The sequence below is a fragment of the Natrix helvetica genome, assembly GCF_964273705.1.
Source record: "Natrix helvetica genome assembly, chromosome: 3".
Taxonomy (NCBI): Eukaryota; Metazoa; Chordata; class Lepidosauria; order Squamata; family Natricidae; genus Natrix; species Natrix helvetica.
In genome coordinates, this window is record NC_138549.1 from 39,086,604 (window position 1) to 39,105,885 (window position 19,282).

Genomic DNA, 19,282 nt, shown 5'->3' on the forward strand with positions numbered 1-19,282 from the left:
TTCTGCGGCTTGATTGGTTTGAAGCCCTGGGGTTAGAAGTCACCGGAATCAACGCCGTGAGAAACAGCAGCGCTGAACAGATTTTTAAGGAGTTCGAGGATGTGTTCAGCCCCGGTCTTGGTAAGTATGTGGGTAAACCAATATCATTCAATTTAGACCCCAAAGTGGCGCCAATCCGACTTAAACCGAGACGAGTGCCTTTTGCACTCCGCCCAAAAATAGATAAGGAAATAGATAAGTTAGTGGAGCAAGGAATCCTTGAGCTGGTAGATCACGTGCGCTGGGAAACACCCATCGTGACCCCAGTCAAACCAGACGGATCAGTCCGCATCTGCGCGGACTATAAATGCACAATTAATGTCGCGCTACAACAGAGCGCATATCCTGTGCCTGTAGTACAGCACTTATTGCACTCGTTGGGGCCAGGAAAGGTATTTGCTAAGTTAGACATGGCACAAGCTTACCAGCAACTGCCAGTTGATAGCGCCACAGCGGAGGCCCAAACTATAGTGACACATAGAGGAGCATTCAAATGCAACCGGCTACAATTCGGCGTGAGCATTGCCCCAGGATTGTTCCAGAGCGTCATGGAACGACTTTTGCAAGGGATACCGGGAGTCGTCCCCTATTTTGACGACATCTTGGTGTCCGCTGCAAACGAGGAGCAATTAAATAAAAGAGTCAGAACTGTTTTGGCCAGAATCAGAGAAAAGGGTCTCCGCCTTAAAAAGGAAAAATGCCAAATTAACGTGCCTAGCGTAGAATTCCTGGGTTATAGAATCGATGGTCAGGGAATACACCCCACTTCAAAGAAAATTAAGGCGATCCAGGACGCCCCCACACCACGAAATCAGACCGAGTTGCAGGCCTTCCTCGGATTACTTAACTTCTACAGCGTTTTTCTGAGGCAGAAGGCGACCGTTGCTGAGCCACTACACCGTCTACTCCAGAGGAACGCACCATGGAAATGGGGACGATCCGAAGCTGCAGCTTTCGCCGGGGTAAAGCGCCTGCTCACCACTGACTCACTGCTTGTCCAATACAGCCAGACCCTACCGCTGGTATTGACCTGCGACGCATCACCCTTCGGAGTTGGAGCAGTCCTCAGCCACAGGATGCCCAACGGAAAAGAAGCACCCATCGCCTTCTACTCCAGAACTCTTTCATCGGCCGAAAGGAATTACAGCCAAATGGACAGGGAAGCGCTGGCTGCTGTAGCTGGAGTAAAGCGTTTCCACGAATACCTCTACGGCCGCGATTTTGAACTAATTACAGATCACAAACCGTTGTTGGGACTTTTGGTGGGAAACCGCCCCACCCCGGTCTCCCTTTCTCCATGCATGACCAGGTGGACTGTTTTCCTGGCTGCGTATTCATACAAATTGATTCATCGACCGGGCTCCACTCTCGGACACGCAGACGCACTCAGCCGTTGCCCATTACCTGACATTCTGCCAGACCCCACTCCAGAAGTACCGGTATTGCTCATTGACTGTTTGGACTCTGGACCGGTTTCTTCATACGACGTTGCAAGGTTCTCCTCTAAAGACAATGTAATAAAGCAAGTTCAAACTTGGGTTTGGAGGGGGTGGCCGAAAGGAAACGTGGGCCCGGAATTCAAAATGTTTTGGTCAAAACGGGACGAACTCTCAGTGTTACAAGGTTGTTTATTGTGGGGGGATCGAGTTGTTATTCCGTATGTTTTACGTAGGAATGTATTAGATGCTTTACATGTGGGTCATCCGGGAATTGTTAGAATAAAGGCGTTAGCAAGAAGTTACGTTTGGTGGCCAAACATGGACAAAGAAATAGAAGAGTGGGTGGCCACTTGCGACCCATGCCAGGAATCGAGACCAGCACCCCCGGAAGCGCCCACCACAGAATGGGAGAAACCTAAAGTACCCTGGTTGCGAATACACATCGACTTCGCAGGGCCATTCCAAGGTCAGACTTTCCTTATAGTTGTGGATGCATACTCAAAATGGCTAGATGTAGTCCTAATGACTTCAACCATGGCAGAGGCAGTCATTAAGGTTCTACGGCGACTTTTCGCCACTCATGGCCTGCCTGACCTCCTAGTCTCCGATAACGGGCCCCAATTCACGGCCATGCATTTCGAAACGTTTTTAGCAGGTCAAGGAATTCGGCATGCCCTCGTCGCGCCATTCCATCCGGCATCAAACGGACAGGCGGAGAGAATGGTGCGATTCGCAAAAGAGGCCCTCGCTAGGATGGGTCCAGGTGATTGGCAAACACGCATTGACCATTACCTCCTAATTCAGCATATTACCCCAAGCGCAACGACGGGTAGGAGTCCCGCTGAACTACTCATGGGCCGCCATCTACGGTCTCACCTGGACCGTCTTCACCCAAATTACTCTGCCACAGCTCCCCCAGACTCCACAAGCAAAATTCGGTCTTTCAGCATAGGGGATTCAGTATACGCCCACAACTATGCAGGGGGAACATTGTGGATGCCGGCAAAGGTCATTGGCATCACGGGTCCACGATCGTATCTGCTGGAACTAGAAGATGGGCGGAACTGGAAAAGGCACATCGATCAACTTCGGGGTCGCCTAGCACACTCAGACCTTCGAAACGAAGACGAGATTTTCCTGCCTACAGAAAGTCAGCCACGCGAGAGCCCCATCACAGAAAACTACGACACCTGCGAACCAAGCTTGGAACAAGAAAACACGCACGAAGCAGAGCAAACCCCAGACAACGCAACCGAGCAGACTCCAGAACGCCCTAGCAACGAAGGCACAAAACCTCCCGAACGTGAAACAGGAAAAGCACCCGATCCTGCAACCACTTCTAACCAACCCGAACTACGACGCTCCTCCCGAGCAAGACAAACACCCACATACCTAAAAGACTATGTTACCTACCGCAACGTTCCATCTAGGAGGGGAGGGGTGTTAGATATTAGCATATATCGTAGTAAGTCTCCCCTCTGGTCCGCTGCTACAGCGGGAAACAGGTATCGTTCTGATTGGTCGAGGGGCGTACCCGATCCCTATAAAAGGGGAACCCTCCGACCACAGAGCAAGCTGGATCATTACTACTATTAATAAAGAGCTGTTAAGTCACTTCGTGTCCGCAGTCTGTCTCTCGTTGCCCAGATCCAACAGTTATGATAAATCAAGACCTCACTACAGAAGGTCTACATCTTTCTTCTGCACTGAGGACAAATTTCACTGTATTTCTATAATGCATTTCTTCCCAGGTAAGCACCAAACAAAAGAAAAATTAGGGGAAATGGTGTGCAACAAAAACAATAGCTAATAAAAGAGCCCTATAAAAGAGTACAGCATTAATTGTACAATTGTTGTAAAATTCTATGTTTTTCCTATGTGCTTTTAAAATACATAAGATTCTGCATTAACATACTATCATACTATACTAACAGACATGCATACTATTAAATAGTGGTGGGATTCAAAAAATGTTACTACTGGTTCTGTGGGTGTGCCGTGGCTTGGTGGGCATGGCATGGTGGGCGTGGCTTGGTGGGCATGACACGGGAAGGATACTGTAAAATCCCCATTCCCTTCCCACTCCAGGGCAAAGATACTGCAAAATCTCCATTTCCACCCCACTCCAGGGCAAGGATACTGTAAAATTCCCATTCCCTTCCCACCCCACTAACCTGCTTTCCAGCTCCATTCTCCTGTGCAGGGCAACAGAAGAAGACCCAGCCAATCAGCTGTGAAGCTGATTAGCTGGGACTCGGGAGGCAGCGAATAGATGGGGGCAGAGCCAGTCAGAGGTGGTATTTGCTGGTTCTCCGAACTACTCAAAATTTCCACTATCGATTCACTAGAACCAGTCAAAACTTGCTGAATACCACCTCTGATACTATATCATGCTTTTGCATAATGCAACACTGAGCCAGTATGAAGTAGTCGGTAAAGATTGCATGGACTAAAAATGTACAGGATTAAATCTTTTACTCAGCCATGCAACTCATGGGATTTGGGGGAGCCTTAGCCCACACCTATTTCACTGTATGTTTGTTAAGGTAAAATGGCAGAAAGGGAATATTATGTACTGAATGCCCTAGAAATGAACTTATATTAATATTGCTCAACTTCCAGAATCATTCACTGTTAGTCATGTAAGGAAGACTTGATGGGAGTTATATTTAGCAAAATTTGTGAAGACACAATAGTCAAAGGTAGTCTTTTCTGCTGCCACTTTCTGAAACTTCTAGAAGAATCAACTCTCAAGAAATCATTCAAAAGTTGCTGTATGCACCTGAAACTAATACGATTAAACAAACAAAACCTGGTAAAGATAGAAGAAGCAAAAGCAAAATGGCTTTTGGGATATTCTGGTATTTGTGTGTCTCATTTTGATGGCATCAAATTATTTTTATACACTCATCACCCAGCTAATGAAATGAATAATAAACAAACACCATTATTACTATCATAACTGCAGCTTCATGCCTTAACTTAATCACCTGAACAATGACCCATAATTACAGAACTGGGTCCTGCAAACTTTTGATTTGACAATTTTAGCATTATTTTATTTGCATAAAGGGTTTTTTGTGTGTCATATGAATGTTTTGTTTAAATACAAAGCCAAGGAAGACAAAAAGATCCTTGAAAATAGAGGCACAAGAAAATAGCTCACAGAGCTGCTATAAAACCATGTGTTAGTTCTGAAACCTGCTGAGAGTCTATCCCTTTGCAGCAATTGTCTGTTTTGGTTCCTCAGCTAAGCTTTTCCCCCCACAGTTCCTATTAATTGTAGGAAGATGTTAAATAAAACACATCTGGATTCCTGAGCCAATGAACAAATCCATCAGAAGGAAAAGGATATATTTAGTTCCCTCTTGGGTTTCTTACCTGGGTTGCATAGTGAGAGGACTGAAATCTTTCCCCAAAGTAATACACTGGTCTGGATCTTGTGCAATTCTTGGATAGGGTTGATGTGATGCTCCCTGACCAATCATGATCTCCTTCAAGAGCTTCAGCTTGCTGACATTGTAAGAAATTGGCTCTGTTGCTCCATCTCCAAGCACATCCATGTGATGGGAGTCCAATTCCATATCTATGTTTCTGGTGATTGCACCATCATCTTTGTTGTCCAGGTACATAGTTCTGGTACCAGATGAATTGTGTTCTCTTTTCTAAAAAAAAAAAAAAGGATAGATTAAATTAAACACTCCTTTTCATCTCTTCTCTGCTGATTCAATGTTTTTTGTCTTTAATAGAAAAAAATGACCTACATCCATTTGTCATAAAAGTATCAGTACAACTGCGGGTTTGGTCATTCTTGAGTTTTCTTGCGATCCAAAGTATTATTTTAATAATACTCCATTGGTAATATCTTCAGTTAATTTAATAACATGCACAACAGCTATATATTAAAAACTAATGTTTTTATGAATCATTGAAGCTTCCATTTTTATGTACTATATTTCTTTTTATGTAAACTGATAAGCCATACACTTTATTTATTCCATTTCTCCATCTCAGTCAAGCTTATAATTCAGGAGACATATTACAATTAAAAATTAAAAAAACATTTTAAAGCAATGAAATAGTAAAACCAGTAAAAACCAGTAAAAACATTTTGCACAAGAGCAAAATATTTGGTCAGTTAATAATATGGGCAGAAAACAGGACCATTGGCACATGTGGCTCCCCAGCAACATAGCCAGGGTTTTAAGACCTTACACTAAACTAACAGGGTTGGGAACATTCTAATCTCTAAGGGAAGATGGTCCATAACGCAGGGGCCAGTGTGGAAAAAGGCGGACTTCTACTTCACCTAGTTGAATGGGTAGAGACTCTTGAAAAAAGGCAATTCCTCAGGTACCCTAGTCCTAAACCATGTAAGTCTCTATAAGTAATCACCAGCACCTTAAATTGTATCTTGAATTGTACACACCAGTGCTCACCAGAGCAGCTCACACAGAAATGGTGTTACATGTGCCATAGATCTGGTATCATTTACTACTCATGCAATCACAAACTGCACCAGATGAAATTTTTGAATGGTCTTCAAGGGCAGCCTGATGTAGAGCATATTACAGTAGTCTAATCTGGAAGTTACAAGGGCATGAAATCCAGTCCAAATTGCAGTCATGAATCTCTGGTCCTATTTCTGCCTCTCCTTTCTGATGTCCTCTTCATATCCTCATTGTCCCCTTCATCCAAGGAGCAATCCAGACAGGCATTACTATTTCTTGAAGCAATGTTATCAAGTGAGAAGAAAGAAGAAAAGAGCTCTAATCAAAACAATTACGGTACCTTTGAGTGAAAAGAAACGACAAACCACAGTGTGAGTTTGAAAAACATGGTCCAAGCCAGTTATATGCCTGACATAAACATGGAGAATTAAACAAAAAAAAGACCAGCATCTCCATTCTCTGCCACTAGAAGCAGCTGAAAAAAACTCTATCTGTATGACATATAATTTCATCTCATGTGTGTGTGTGTGTGTGTGGATATTGAACTGACTTGGGTTTCTGTTTAAAATAGTACAGTTCCCAGATGTACATGAGTTAACAATTGAACTGATCAATTCTTGAATTGATCCCCATTGCTAAAGATTTAATTAACATCCACCTTACAAAGTAGCATTAGATATACCTTTAAGCAATGATCCACAGCAGAAATCACCATCAAAGGCACGAAATGCTATAAATATGGAATTTGTAATCTCTTTCACCTACATTATGGTATGATGGGTAACAATGTGCATTTTTACAAACAAATAAGCATACACTGACCTCTTGTGGCAGGCATACATCACATTCAAGCTGTATTTCAGTAAAAGAAATGGGTAAATTGAATCTGTGCAAAGTGGATCCAGTTAGAATATATGTGGTACAAAAATACCAACCCTTTGTATTTAACAGTGTTTACTTCTTGGAAGTAATAAACCAACATCTGTCCATGTTAAGAGCATGATTTGCTTATCCAGCATCATCGGTAGCTGTAGTATTCTCCTGGGAAGCATCAGCAGGTGTTCGGTTCCTACACTAAGTAGTTCACCATGTAAAGATCACTGGGAGTTGCTATCCAATCGATTTAAAGCAAAAGTGAGGAGGCATCTCCACTGCTCCAGGTCAAGTTGTGAGCAATTCTTGAATAAGCACATGAAAAAGAACAGATTTCCATGTGTTACTATCAGTTTTTCAGGGTATGAGGAGTTGAACTGCTAGGAATTTGGAGAGGAAAAATCTCTTCTCATGAGGGAGGGAGGGAGGGAGGAAGAAAATCTGTTTAACAGAAGACACCAAAAATATTACATTCTTAGTGCGTGCACAGATGGAGTATATTCTTTTTGAATAGAAAGATCTGAAGATATCAGGACTGACTTCTGTCTGAGGTGCTCGAGTAAAACTGCCTGTTCCTTCCAATCAACTGACAGTGTAATCTTGATGATACTTAATCCAGTGTGAGTCTACTCAGATGTGCAGGTAATATTAAATTCTTTAAAAGAGCAATGACTCAAAATTGCTCAGGTCCAAGGAGTTCTTTTTAGTACTTGAAAAGTTAAATGCTTGTCCAAATATATAGATCTTATAAGTGTTGCAATCCACTTCCTTTCAAAAAAAAAGTTATCTTCTTTTCTATCAAGTCTGAAAACTGAGTAAGCAAAGCAGCCTATTTCTGCATTCCATTTCCCTAAGCTACAATATGTAGCTGTCCTTAGGAAGTAAGAGAGAAATTAACCAATTTCATCCCCATAATGTTTCCTCTTCTCTCATTTTTATTAAATATTTGCAGTCTATCATATAACTATTTAGAGGACAGTCAACTATACTGCTTATGCATAGCGGTTGGTTGGCAATATTATCACTATTGCTAGTCCAGATGAGACTAATAAAATACAGGTAGTCCTTGACTTATGAAGACAACTGAGCCCACAATTTATATTGTTACATGAAACATTTGTTAACTGAGTTTTACCCCATTTTACGACATTTTTTGCCATAGTTGTTAAGTGAATCATTGCAGTTATTAAGTTAGTAACATGGTTATTAAATGAATCTGGCTTCACCATTGACTTTGCTGGTAAGAAGGTCACAAAAGGTCATCATATGATCCCTAAATACGAAACAATTGCCAAGCATCTGAATTTTGATCATATGTCCATGCAGATGCTGCAATGGTCATAAGTGTGAAAAATGGTCATAAGTCACTTTTTTCGCTGCCACTGTAACTTTGAACAGTCACTAAAAGAATTGTAACTCGAGGACTACCCATAAAGCAATCCAGAGCAACTTATATGTATTATTTATTTACATCCTGCCATTATTTTACAAATAACTCAAGGTGGAGACATATCCAACACACTTTCCTCCTCCTATTTTCCCATAACAACAACTCTTGTGAGGTGGGTTGAACTGAGAGAGTGTGACTGGCCTAAAGTCATCCAGATGGCTTTCATGGATAAGGAGGAGTTGAACTCATTGTCTCCTGCTCTCTAGCCTGGTATCTTAGCCACTAGAGCAAACCTGTCTCTTATTATAGTCCCAACACACATGGGAGGCCATCAGTGGAGGCATACTAGGCCTTTCTTATGCATTCCTCCAGTTCTTGGTTTGGCTGTCCCAATAGCCAAGGACCCCACACTCCTCCTTCAACCCACTCACATAGTTCCTCCACTTGGTTCACCTACCACCAGATTATTTTGGATTAGTAGACCCATGTTCAGAAATATTCTAAGTGGCAGGTTACTTGTACAATGAGAGCATTATAAGGACTCTTCAGGCACCTCCATTCTACTTCAGAATCTGCCTGTCTACTGTACCTATTCTCTGACTAAAAGAGAAAACAGACTGAACTCTGGTCAATTTCACCTAGGGTTTAATAATGCCCAATTGGATATACTCAAAGGAATGTCACTTGTGCTTTTAAAAAAAAAAAAAGTTCAAAAGAGCCACTATGTCCTAGCCTAATGCTCTTTTCCAAAAAGCAATAAGCTTGTGAATAAAAGGAGCCCAAGTGACATTTTGGAATGTGCAGTCAAGTATTACTCTGCTGGAAGCCAGATGTTCAGTCTCTCTCACAACTCAAGCCAAAGATGCCCCTACAGGGCAAGGCCTAGTGGTTTCAGTGGATCAAAAGTGCCCACTTCTTTTGCCTCAAGTGGCCAAAAGAAACTGGATAAAGCCCAATCAATCTCAATGTCAATCTCTCTCTCTTTCTTTCTTTCTCTCTCTCTCTCCCTCCCTCCCTCCCTCTCTCCCTCTCCCTATCTCTCTCCCTCCAGCAACCCCAAAATCATAAAATGATTTTCATATAGCAAACTTATGCCAGGAAAAGGGGTAATGGCTACTTGGAACAGCTAAAGATGAAGTTAAGTTGCCTTGCAGCAGATGAGAATGAAACAAAAGTGATCTCGTGAGGTACGTCCTTTAGCAAGAGGTCTTTATGCTATAGTTAATAAGTCATAAGGATAAGCCATAGATTCCTATTCTCAGGTAAAATCATGTAAAGGATATTTGCTGAGGCTTTCTTTCTGCTTCTGCAACACCATTACATCTGTATTCTTGTCAAATCCAATTGTACATAATACCATGTTCTGATTAAAATGTGATACAGGGTCACATGGCAATTCATAATGTTCTATTAGGTGGTATGGTGGAGTTAAGAAATAGTCCAGCCTGAACTCCATAACTGGGAGGAGGCGTATGAGATCAAACACTTGGGTCTATATCAGGCTTTCCCAGGGGAAAGCAGGAAGTCTGGCAAGATTCTTGTGAAGTGATGAATTAACAATAAAGGTTTGACCTAAGCCTCAAAGCTGTTCAGCTTGCTTGCTTGCTTGCTCCTGACAGGTGGGAAAGTAGGAAGAACAGGAAGCTATTTTAATTTGAGAGTATACCATCCCCACCTGTCATTAGCAGCTTAAACTATTGTAATTTTGGTACAGGTAAATAGCATATCAGGTTGCTTTTTTACTCACTCACAGAAATGAGAGAATCTAGATCATATTTCCAGAGAGGAAGGGAGGGAGGGAGGAAGTGTTGTTAGTTAAAGATGCACACTTGTATATTCATAGAACCATCATCTTGTCTTGGGGAAAAAAATCTATGATTTTGTTGACTGCTCATTATTTTTGCTCTACCTGCATCAAAGGGAAGTTATGGTGGAAATTCTAAAACATATTCCACAACTTACATGGAAATTATAATCAACATGAAAGATTACAAATAGTTTGAAGGAACATATTAAAAAGGGAGAAATATTACAAGAAAATGGTTAGGGAACATATCATGTGCTGCATAAGTAATTCAATGTAGTACATTGTCCTGAAGGTGAAAAAGTGTTAACCATCCCTATAGAGATTTGTCTGTGTTATACAAAGGTCATTGCTGCAGGTAGGTTTAATCAACTGTAAAGACAGATTTTGCCTTGCAGTTGTTCAGCATACTCATAAAATATATAAAAACTATATAGCAGAACTGGAAAAAAAATCTCTAGGACATATTTCTACAATACAGGTTTTACAAGTGGTTGAACTATGATGTTCAATACCCCCATATTCCAGGTATCTGTGGATGAGAAAATTTCAGGTCAGCCCATTTTTGGAATGTGACTTTTGGCCTTTTGGAAAGTACCAAAAGTTGGAAAAGACCAGCCTAGAGAGAGACTCCAATTTTAAACCACTTCCCGTAATTTTCCCTATTGGTATTATCATCTGATAGTTTATAATAAAATAAAATGAAATAAAAGATGCATCAGTTTTAAAACATTGGTGGTTTACTTGTTAATTTTTAATATATTTATTGTTCATAGCCATACATTCAGGCTTTAATTTATATTGAGGCCAAATCCTGACCCTTAAGTAAAAATGAAATCGCCCTTAGCTGTGGCATACTGAATTTCTGTGTCTGTTCGGTTATTATACAATATGTCCAGATATCAGTGATAGAAAGAAAGGCTTAAAGCCTTGAACATTCTATCACATGTGGTGGACGTGCCCCATCACAAGGAAATACTGGTGCAAAATTCGAAAGTGGTTAGAAGAAATTACTGAGCGAAAAATAGAACTAAAAGCAGAAACATTCTTATTAGGACTGCTGGATCAAAAAATGGACAAATAATCTCAATACATAATCATACACATACTCACTGCAGCCAGGATTGCCTTTGCACAAAACTGGAAAAAAATCAATACACCCTCAGATGAAACTACAATCAGGAAAATACTCGAATGCGCAGAAATGGATAAAATGACATCAGAACTAAAAGAAAGAGAAGAATCGGACTTCTATAAAGTATGGAATAAAATGTACAAGTGGCTAGAAAACAGAAGCCAAGACAGAAAATAGAGAATACAAATATATGGATATAAATAATGAATACTATTATAAGTGTTAATACTATGTTTGTTAAATCATAGGACAAGGTTATAGCGAGAGGAAGGCAATGCAGGAGAAAGAATTATAAAAGCTAAGAAGGAAAGCCGATAGAGAAAGCTGTAAAATTATTGTATATTGTTATGTATGTTCCGTGTTTTGTTCTGTCTTATTGTTTTTTTCTTTGCTGTGTCATCCTTATTGTTTTTAAAGATCAAAACATTTAATAAAAATTATTTATAAAAAAAGAAAAAAGAAAGAAAGGCTTAAAGATCAAAGAGTATTATTATTAAAAAGATCTGAGACTTGGTCTCTCTTCTTTTAGAGATTAAGCACTTTAAAAGAATAAATTCAGCACCAGCTCCCCTTGCAACAATACAACACTGCAGTGATTCAAAAATCTATCTGAAGCTACCCGGCAGCTTTTCATGCTGAGAAGCAAGCATGCTAAAGTACATTTCAGGAAAGAGAATAAAAGTGTTATCGTACCTAGAGTGACATCTCTGAATTATTGTTATTCTGCTGCGTCAATCTTGCTTAAGTCTCCCTTGACAAACAGAAGGTGTTTAAATTCTGTAGCTCTGCACCAGTATTCTAAGGAAGTGCCCTCCTCCTCCAAATTCTTCAACCCTGATTAGCCTAATTTTCCTTTATAAAACAGATGTTGGTGATTTACTTTCTCAATCCAGATTTTTTTTCTCTTTAGCCATCCTTTTCGCAAGCCATCTGAGTTTTGAGTGACTTATGTTGCTGCCGAACAGTGTGTTTCTATTCTGAACCTTTCCAGGATGTGAAATTGGGTACAGAATGTTGGTGTGCATCTTGCTCTTTCTGACTTCATGTTTTCTCAAGTTTGTTCTTTACTCATTCCAACTTCACATATTCAGTGGAACAGATGATCTGTACTCCTATTTGTCTGGATACTTCTCCATATCTATAGCGCCATACCCTGTTTGATATATTTTCCATCCAGATTGTCTGTAGAGTTATAAAACAATTGCCCAAGCATGAAAATAATTAATGCATGCCTGTTGGGTCCAATTGCTTACTTACCTAACCTTCCACTACTTTCAATTCCTGTGTTAGCAGATAATCAAATGCCATAAAGTTATAACAATCTCTCACATTCGGTGAGAGACAAGTTCTCTGAGGATGGACTCCAGCACAAGTCCTACAGATCAGAAGACTAAACCTCTGGTCCTGGTGACTGACACAGATTGGATCCTGGTAACTGTCTTTTTCAAAGAAGCTCCGTTCCATTCTCCACTATGTTTTTTCTTTCTCCCTCTCAAGTGGATCAGCATTTCTAGTTTCAAAGACCATACTCAAACCTTTGGCTGTTTTTAGAGGGGATTTAGAGGGATTTTTTAATTTTCTAAAGGGATGCTTTTGATATCTCTGCAAACTTCCTTGTTTTCTGTTAACTCCCGTTTCTGCAGGCATGGATGTTGGCTACATAACAATTGATATTTAAGGAATGAGTAATTAGCTCACTGTACAATACAGTAGCATAGGCTCTCTTGCACTGAGTGTAACTCCTGGTGATTGTATGGAAACATCCGTGTAGTTTCTTGGTAGTAATGTGAAAATAGTTTGCCATTGCTTTCCTCCAGGTGATTCCCTGCCTGATTTATAGCATGGACTTCTCTTGGTCTCCCATCCAAAAAGGGACCCGCTGTCAAAATTGACTACATGTGCCCATTGTTGTGGCAAGCAAATGGCACAGGTTGGGTTAGTCTCCCTGCATCTACACCCAACATGATACATGGCTTAGAAAGTGATAATGAATCAAGCCCTTGAGTTGGGCACAATTTCTTTCTTCTGAAGTGCTGGATAATAAAATATAAAAAACAGCATTTTATAAGTCAAGAGTTGCTCCAGACATTACAGTTTCTTTCCAGATCCAGGACATCTTGGGAGATCTCCATGGAGAAGCATCGCCTGTTAAAATCACCCACTAGAGATCTACAGTAACACTTCTCAGCCTTTTGGGTAAGATCAAGTGTATAGCACAGTAATATGTGATGAGTTTCCATTTTGTCTACCATGCTTATTTATTTATACCTCTGCAAAGGATTTAGTCCCTACTCTTCAAGCAGGAAGATTCCCTGTATGGCTTATAAATCAATAAAAAAGCAGAAAATATTTTTTCTTCTGGTTAAAAATGCATCCCAAATAGAAAAAAAATCTCAGATGCCAGTCCTTAATGTTGCTCTGTATTAGCCAACCAAGAAAACAAGTCTCACCCCCAGATCTAAAAAAATATTTATTTAATTCAGTTTCCTCAGAGTAACCCTAACACCCTAAAAAGAATTAGGGGTGACATTATAGCAGTATTTCAGTATCTGAGGGGCTACACAAAGAAGAGGGGGGGTCAAATTGTTCTCCAAAGCACCAAAGTTCTCCAAAGGCAGGGAAAAAAATACTGGTTGGAAACTAATCAAAGAGAGAAGCAACCTGGAATTAAGGAGAAACTTCTTAACAGTAAGGAAAATTAACCGATGGAACAGTTTGCCTTCAGAGAGTGTGAACACTCCACCACTGGAGGTTTTTAAGAAGAGTCTGGACAGTCATTTGTCTTAGATTGTATAGGTTCTCCTGCTTGACCTCCAAAGTCCCTTCCAGTTCTATTCTAGTCAATGGATGTAAATGATTCAATACTCTAACCCTAATATACAGGTTTCAGCCCAAGGCAGTCCCTAGTGATCCTGGCCTTCAGGCATTTTGCTTACATCCAGTTTGTGGCTGGTAAGGTTTGGGAGTGAATCTGGTATCTTTCTGCCCATTCACCTCCACCACAAAAGGCGGATCATGTCTGCTGCTCTTCTTCATAAGGCAGTGTATGACCTCTTTGGAAAAAAGGAGGAGTTAATAAAAATGGTTCGCTCCTCCTTGCAGACAATTCTGGTGGTCTCTGTGAGATGAAAGAAGGAAGGAAATGAGAATTCCTTCTTGTTCTTGCTTCTCTACCTAAAGAACGACATACAGCTATATACAGAAGAGAGCCAAAACATAGCATGTCCAGCGTATAGTTTGGGGTGCCTGCTCATCTGTTCAAAAAATGCAAATAAAGTCCATTTTGATTTGTCACGTTTTTCCATTGCTAAATTCCTAACCTCACTTAGCTCAGTGTTTCCCAACCTAGACAATTTTAAAATGTGTCAACTTTAATTCCCAAAGTTCTTCTACCAACAGAGCCATTGCTAAGAATTCTGGGGCTTGAAATCCACACATCTCGAACTTGTCTAGGTTGGAGAACCTTGCTCTAGAATAGAGCGTCTTGTTCCTGCAATAGCAGCCATTTCTCATCAGGGGTAGGCTTCAAAAATTTTAGAAATGGGTTCTCTGCCCAGTTGCTGGGTGGGCGTGTCATGGTGGGCATGGCCTAGTCAGCCTCCTGCACCACATGGGGAGGGGCATTTTTGCCCTCCCAGAGCCTCTGCACGGGCTCTTTACTTACCTGGCATCCCAAACATGGAAACTCCTGGGAGGGGTGGGGTGGGGTTGAAGGAGTCAGGTAGGGGTAGGACTTGTGGGTTCACTGAACTGGGCAGATCCTTAGCTAAAGGATCGCCTGAACCCGCACAAACCCGCAGCAGCCCACCCTTGTTTCTCATGTCACTCATGGCTTAGTTACTTCTTAATTCGGCTCTTGTACACTTCTTGAAGCACCCGTATAACATTTTACACTGAGACATGCAATGATTGCTGGTTGTTGGTTGCTACCTTAAAAGCCCTTCGTGGTTTGAGGCTGGATATCTGCAGGACCATTTTCTCCCATTAAAGCTGCCCAACTAAGAATTATTAACACTGAACAGTGGCCATGGGTAAAGAAAGCTAGAAGATGGCCAGTTTAATCAGCTGGAAGAGACTTCCAAGAGAATAAAATCCATCCAGAGAGTTTGAATTAAAACAAACTGCAAAGGAAAGTCTGATCTGGAGTTTTGAGAGTAGATACTACATTTGCCCTCATCCCCATGTCTTTCAGCTGACTGGCTTGAGGCTTATGTAAAATTGGCAGCGGTTTAATGAGACCTTCAGATCATTTTTAATAACAGCTGGATGCTCAAAAGCTGCTTCATAGAAAGGTTAAGACAGCTGACTTGGGTTCACGTATCCTCTCAGATATTCTTTCTGCTAGGGCTGCATACTTCTAAAAACGGCAGGCTAATCACATGCAGAGTCATCCCAAAAGAGTCAGCCTTGCCAACATTTCAGAGGAAACCAAATCCTTTGTCTTCACATTTAGTTTAGAATTTTCCCTTCCCACATTTAACTTTCTTCTGTTAATTTGCCACAGAAAATGATTTGTATCAGGAAATTGTATAGGCAATGTTGAAACAAACACGAGTTCCCAAGCATGACATTGTAAAGATAACCGGCTTGGATGAAATATTTTTAAAAAAAAAAAAAATGCAAGAGAATCGCTTTCTCAATTATGCTAATGAATGTTTAGGTTGCTTCAAATTAGAAAGCAAAACTATGCACTACGAAGCTTGAAGCAAAGCTAATCAAATCTTTAATGCATTGTTTAAAACTTCAATGGTTTTAGATTACAAAGATGGTAAAGCCCACTTTGGGTGGTTATCATTTAAAAATGCCACTAAATGTATTACAGGAACAAAACAAGAGGAAGAACTATTAACATTCATAGAGGGGTGGGGAAACAATGCTAATTCACAAGCATTCTAATTTGAAATTTGTTCCAAGCCAAAAAAAAAAAAAAAAGCATTTAGACTTTCAGATAAATGTCTTTGTAATTGATTTGAAAAAGTCACTTTGCTCATAATTTAAATGGATATGAAGAGTGTGAAGAGGAAGTATGAAGGGTAAACGTGGAATGCAAGGGCTAAAATGGGAAGAACGCCTGCTAAAAGGTACATGTTAAAAAAAACATGTATTTGTCTCGTGTGGCCCATTAAAACCACCTCACTAAACTGTATGAAGCAGATGCTTGAGGCATAAGTTTTCAGGAGTATTGTGAAAAGGCAGCAAACTGGTTCTTTCTTAAATTGTTATTGTGTTTTTATTGTCTGGGATGGAGAAAGCTGTATGTGGAATAATATGTCCCATGTGCCAAAATAACTTAACCAATTTTGCGCCTTTGATTGGCACAGGTTGTCCAGATTCAGGTGTTAGGTTGTTGGTATTTTTTCATATCTTGCTAACTGAGATACCAAGGGATGAATTAGAATTTTCCACCATCTAGCACTGCACCTGACCTATAACTTTAGAAGAATCTCTAAGATACCTGGTTGACATTACAGTATCTGTATTTTTACCTTCTGGAACAATTTTGCAGCGTGGAGTAGAAAACCCTTTAAAACCCTATCAAATAATATAGCAATCCAGGCCACAAATGTAATTAATTTTTAACAGTTTTTTTTTCTTGCAAAGCTAAAAGGGCAAACATAAACACTACACTTTCCAAAAGCTATAGCAAGTGAAAATGTTGTCAAAATCACACACATATTTGATGGACCCAACAAGTTGGCAATAGCCTTCTTTTGCTGTTACTAAAAAATATGAATAAGTACAAGTCAAGGGAAAGGTGAAATTATATGCTCTGAAAACATTAATTTAATCGCCATTGTTCTCTAATGCAAATCTATAATTGTAAGTGAAATTGATCATGCAGTCCTATCTACCTGCCAACTTAAAATAATACCCTGAATATATTTTGTATCTGTTGAAGTCAAATCTAGATCATAATTGTGTCATGATAAATGTTAATGTTAAACAAAACTTAATTTAACTGGTGATGAAGGAAAGAAGTCTGTGTTTACAGTATTTCCTCCAAATATTTAAAAAGGCTTAACCCTAGACAGATGTAGTCTTAGAGGGATCACATCGTTTATTATTGGATACTCTATTTCTAGTTTACTTTTATTCTAACCTACAGCCCAATATTCTCTATAAATCTTCTGTTTAACTCCTAACTAGCCTAATCCTACTTAATTTATGAGCTCAGATAAGGTAGACCAGATGATGACTATTCAATTTACACATTTTCATTTAATAAAACCCCCAATAATATTAAATTGGCAGCATACAGCAAATATTCCATGGATGTCAGCATGTTTTTACATAAATTGGAAGCAAATGTCTGTCGTTAATTTATTAAAGTTGTGACATGGTCACAAGGTTCCAGTTGTATTAATTAATCAATTACATGAAATATTTCTACTTAGAAAGCATTTAAAGCACTTGTTAATTAAGTACTCTCAGCATCTAAAGCCAAATTACCCTCATTGCTATCATCAAAAAATTCAAAGGGAAGAAGAAACATTTGCATTTGGATTGTTTTTTCCCCTTGGCACTTGGCAAAGGCTTCCTAATAAGGGAGAAGTGATCATTAGAAAAGGATTTGTGTGCATGCAATTAATCAATTTGGATATATCCTTACTGTGATGTTTTAGTGATAGTTGTGAAGATTATGTGTGAAGATTACCTACTTATATTCAATTTCAATTTCAATTTATTTGTGCTTCTAGACCGCCCCCTCTCCCAGAAGGGACTCGGGGCGGTGTACAGTCCATAGAGAATATCACAAAAATACAATAAAAAATTAAATATGTACAGTTTGGAGGAGGTTAAAATGCAATTAAAAGAACTGTACAAAGCTAAATAAATATAATTTTTTTAAAATCCCTAAAACAGACACAACAGATTAAAAAACCCTAAGATAACCAGATAATAATACATTTGCCAGGAGGGACAGTTGTAATTATGCCAGGCCTGCTAATCGGAACAGGTGAGTCTTCAATTTTTGCCGGAAGAAGCGGAGGTCAGAAGTGGTTCTAATATCGGGGGGGAGGTCATTCCAGAGGGTTGGGCCCATCACAGAGAAGGCCCTACTCCTTGGTGTCGCCCGTTGGCATTGCCTAGTGGACGGCACCAGGAGAAGTCCCTCCCTGTGTGAGCGAATTGGCCGCAGGGATGTATGTGGGAGGATGCGATCCCGCAAGTAACTAGGTCCCGTGCCATGGAGCGCTTTAAAGATGGTAATCAGCACCTTGAAACGCACCCGAAAAACCACAGGTAGCCAGTGCAGCTCGCGCAGGAGAGGTGTTACGTGGGAGTACCTCGTACTCCCCATCACAGCCTGCGCGGCTGCGTTCTGAACCAACTGCAGTCTCCGGGCACGTCCCAAGGGCAGCCCCATGTAGAGAGCGTTGCAGTAATCCTCATTGCTATCATCAAAAAATTCAAAGGGAAGAAGAAACATTTGCATTTGCATTATAGGCTAAAATGCCTATGATTCACCACTAAGAACATTTCTGTTGTTTTTCTATAATTGTGGACCATCAACTACAGGAAGTGGTAGCTCCTCACTGACCTTGGCAGACCTTTTTTTAAAAGCTAGAAACTGATCCAGCAAGCATATGGATAATAGGTGCAATGCCCTGGAAAAAGATCCAGTAAATATCTGGGTAATAAGCTCAACTATCCTGGAAGAAGGGAAACTACTTCTATTTTGTTGCCTAAAACTATGTGGATGTTACCCACAAAGTCCCCAAGATTCAAACCAGACTCAAGTGATCCCATCTTACATTTGATTCAAACCCTTAAAGTAAAACTCTCCATTTTCCCCCATTGGTTAACTGTCCCTTTGGAAGACACATAAGGAGTAATAAGCTTCAAAATAAAAATAGTCCTGGAGGCTGACATAGTTTGTTACAAGCTAGCATTCTCTAATATTTTTCTTTAATTTGTAAAAAGCAGTTAAAATGTAAACACCGTGATGGGCAGCAATTCTGGCACGCTTACAAAGGCAACTGTTTGTGAGCACCACCCTAGAAACTCCACTGAGTAAATACAAAGTAAATGAAACATGTCACCCAAATTCATCTATTCCCAAACTATTTGGGCCTTTGTTGCATGTTCATGTATCATATGCAGAAAAACCTCTGTGGCTCTTAAGCATATTAACTAAATAGCATTTTA

The 19,282-nt window shown here is 40.2% G+C and overlaps 1 protein-coding gene across 4 annotated transcripts in view; it reads right to left on the reverse strand.

Annotated features, from left to right (window-relative positions):
* Window positions 1-19,282, reverse strand: part of OCA2 (OCA2 melanosomal transmembrane protein) — a 209,544-nt gene that overhangs the window by 177,273 nt on the left and 12,989 nt on the right. For all 4 annotated transcript variants that reach the window (XM_081947658.1, XM_081947657.1, XM_081947660.1 and 1 more), the window contains exon 3: window positions 4,860-5,143. In XM_081947658.1, the coding sequence (XP_081803784.1) occupies window positions 4,860-5,110 (251 nt within the window). In that variant the 5' untranslated portion in view covers window positions 5,111-5,143. The remainder of the gene's footprint in view (window positions 1-4,859; window positions 5,144-19,282) is intronic.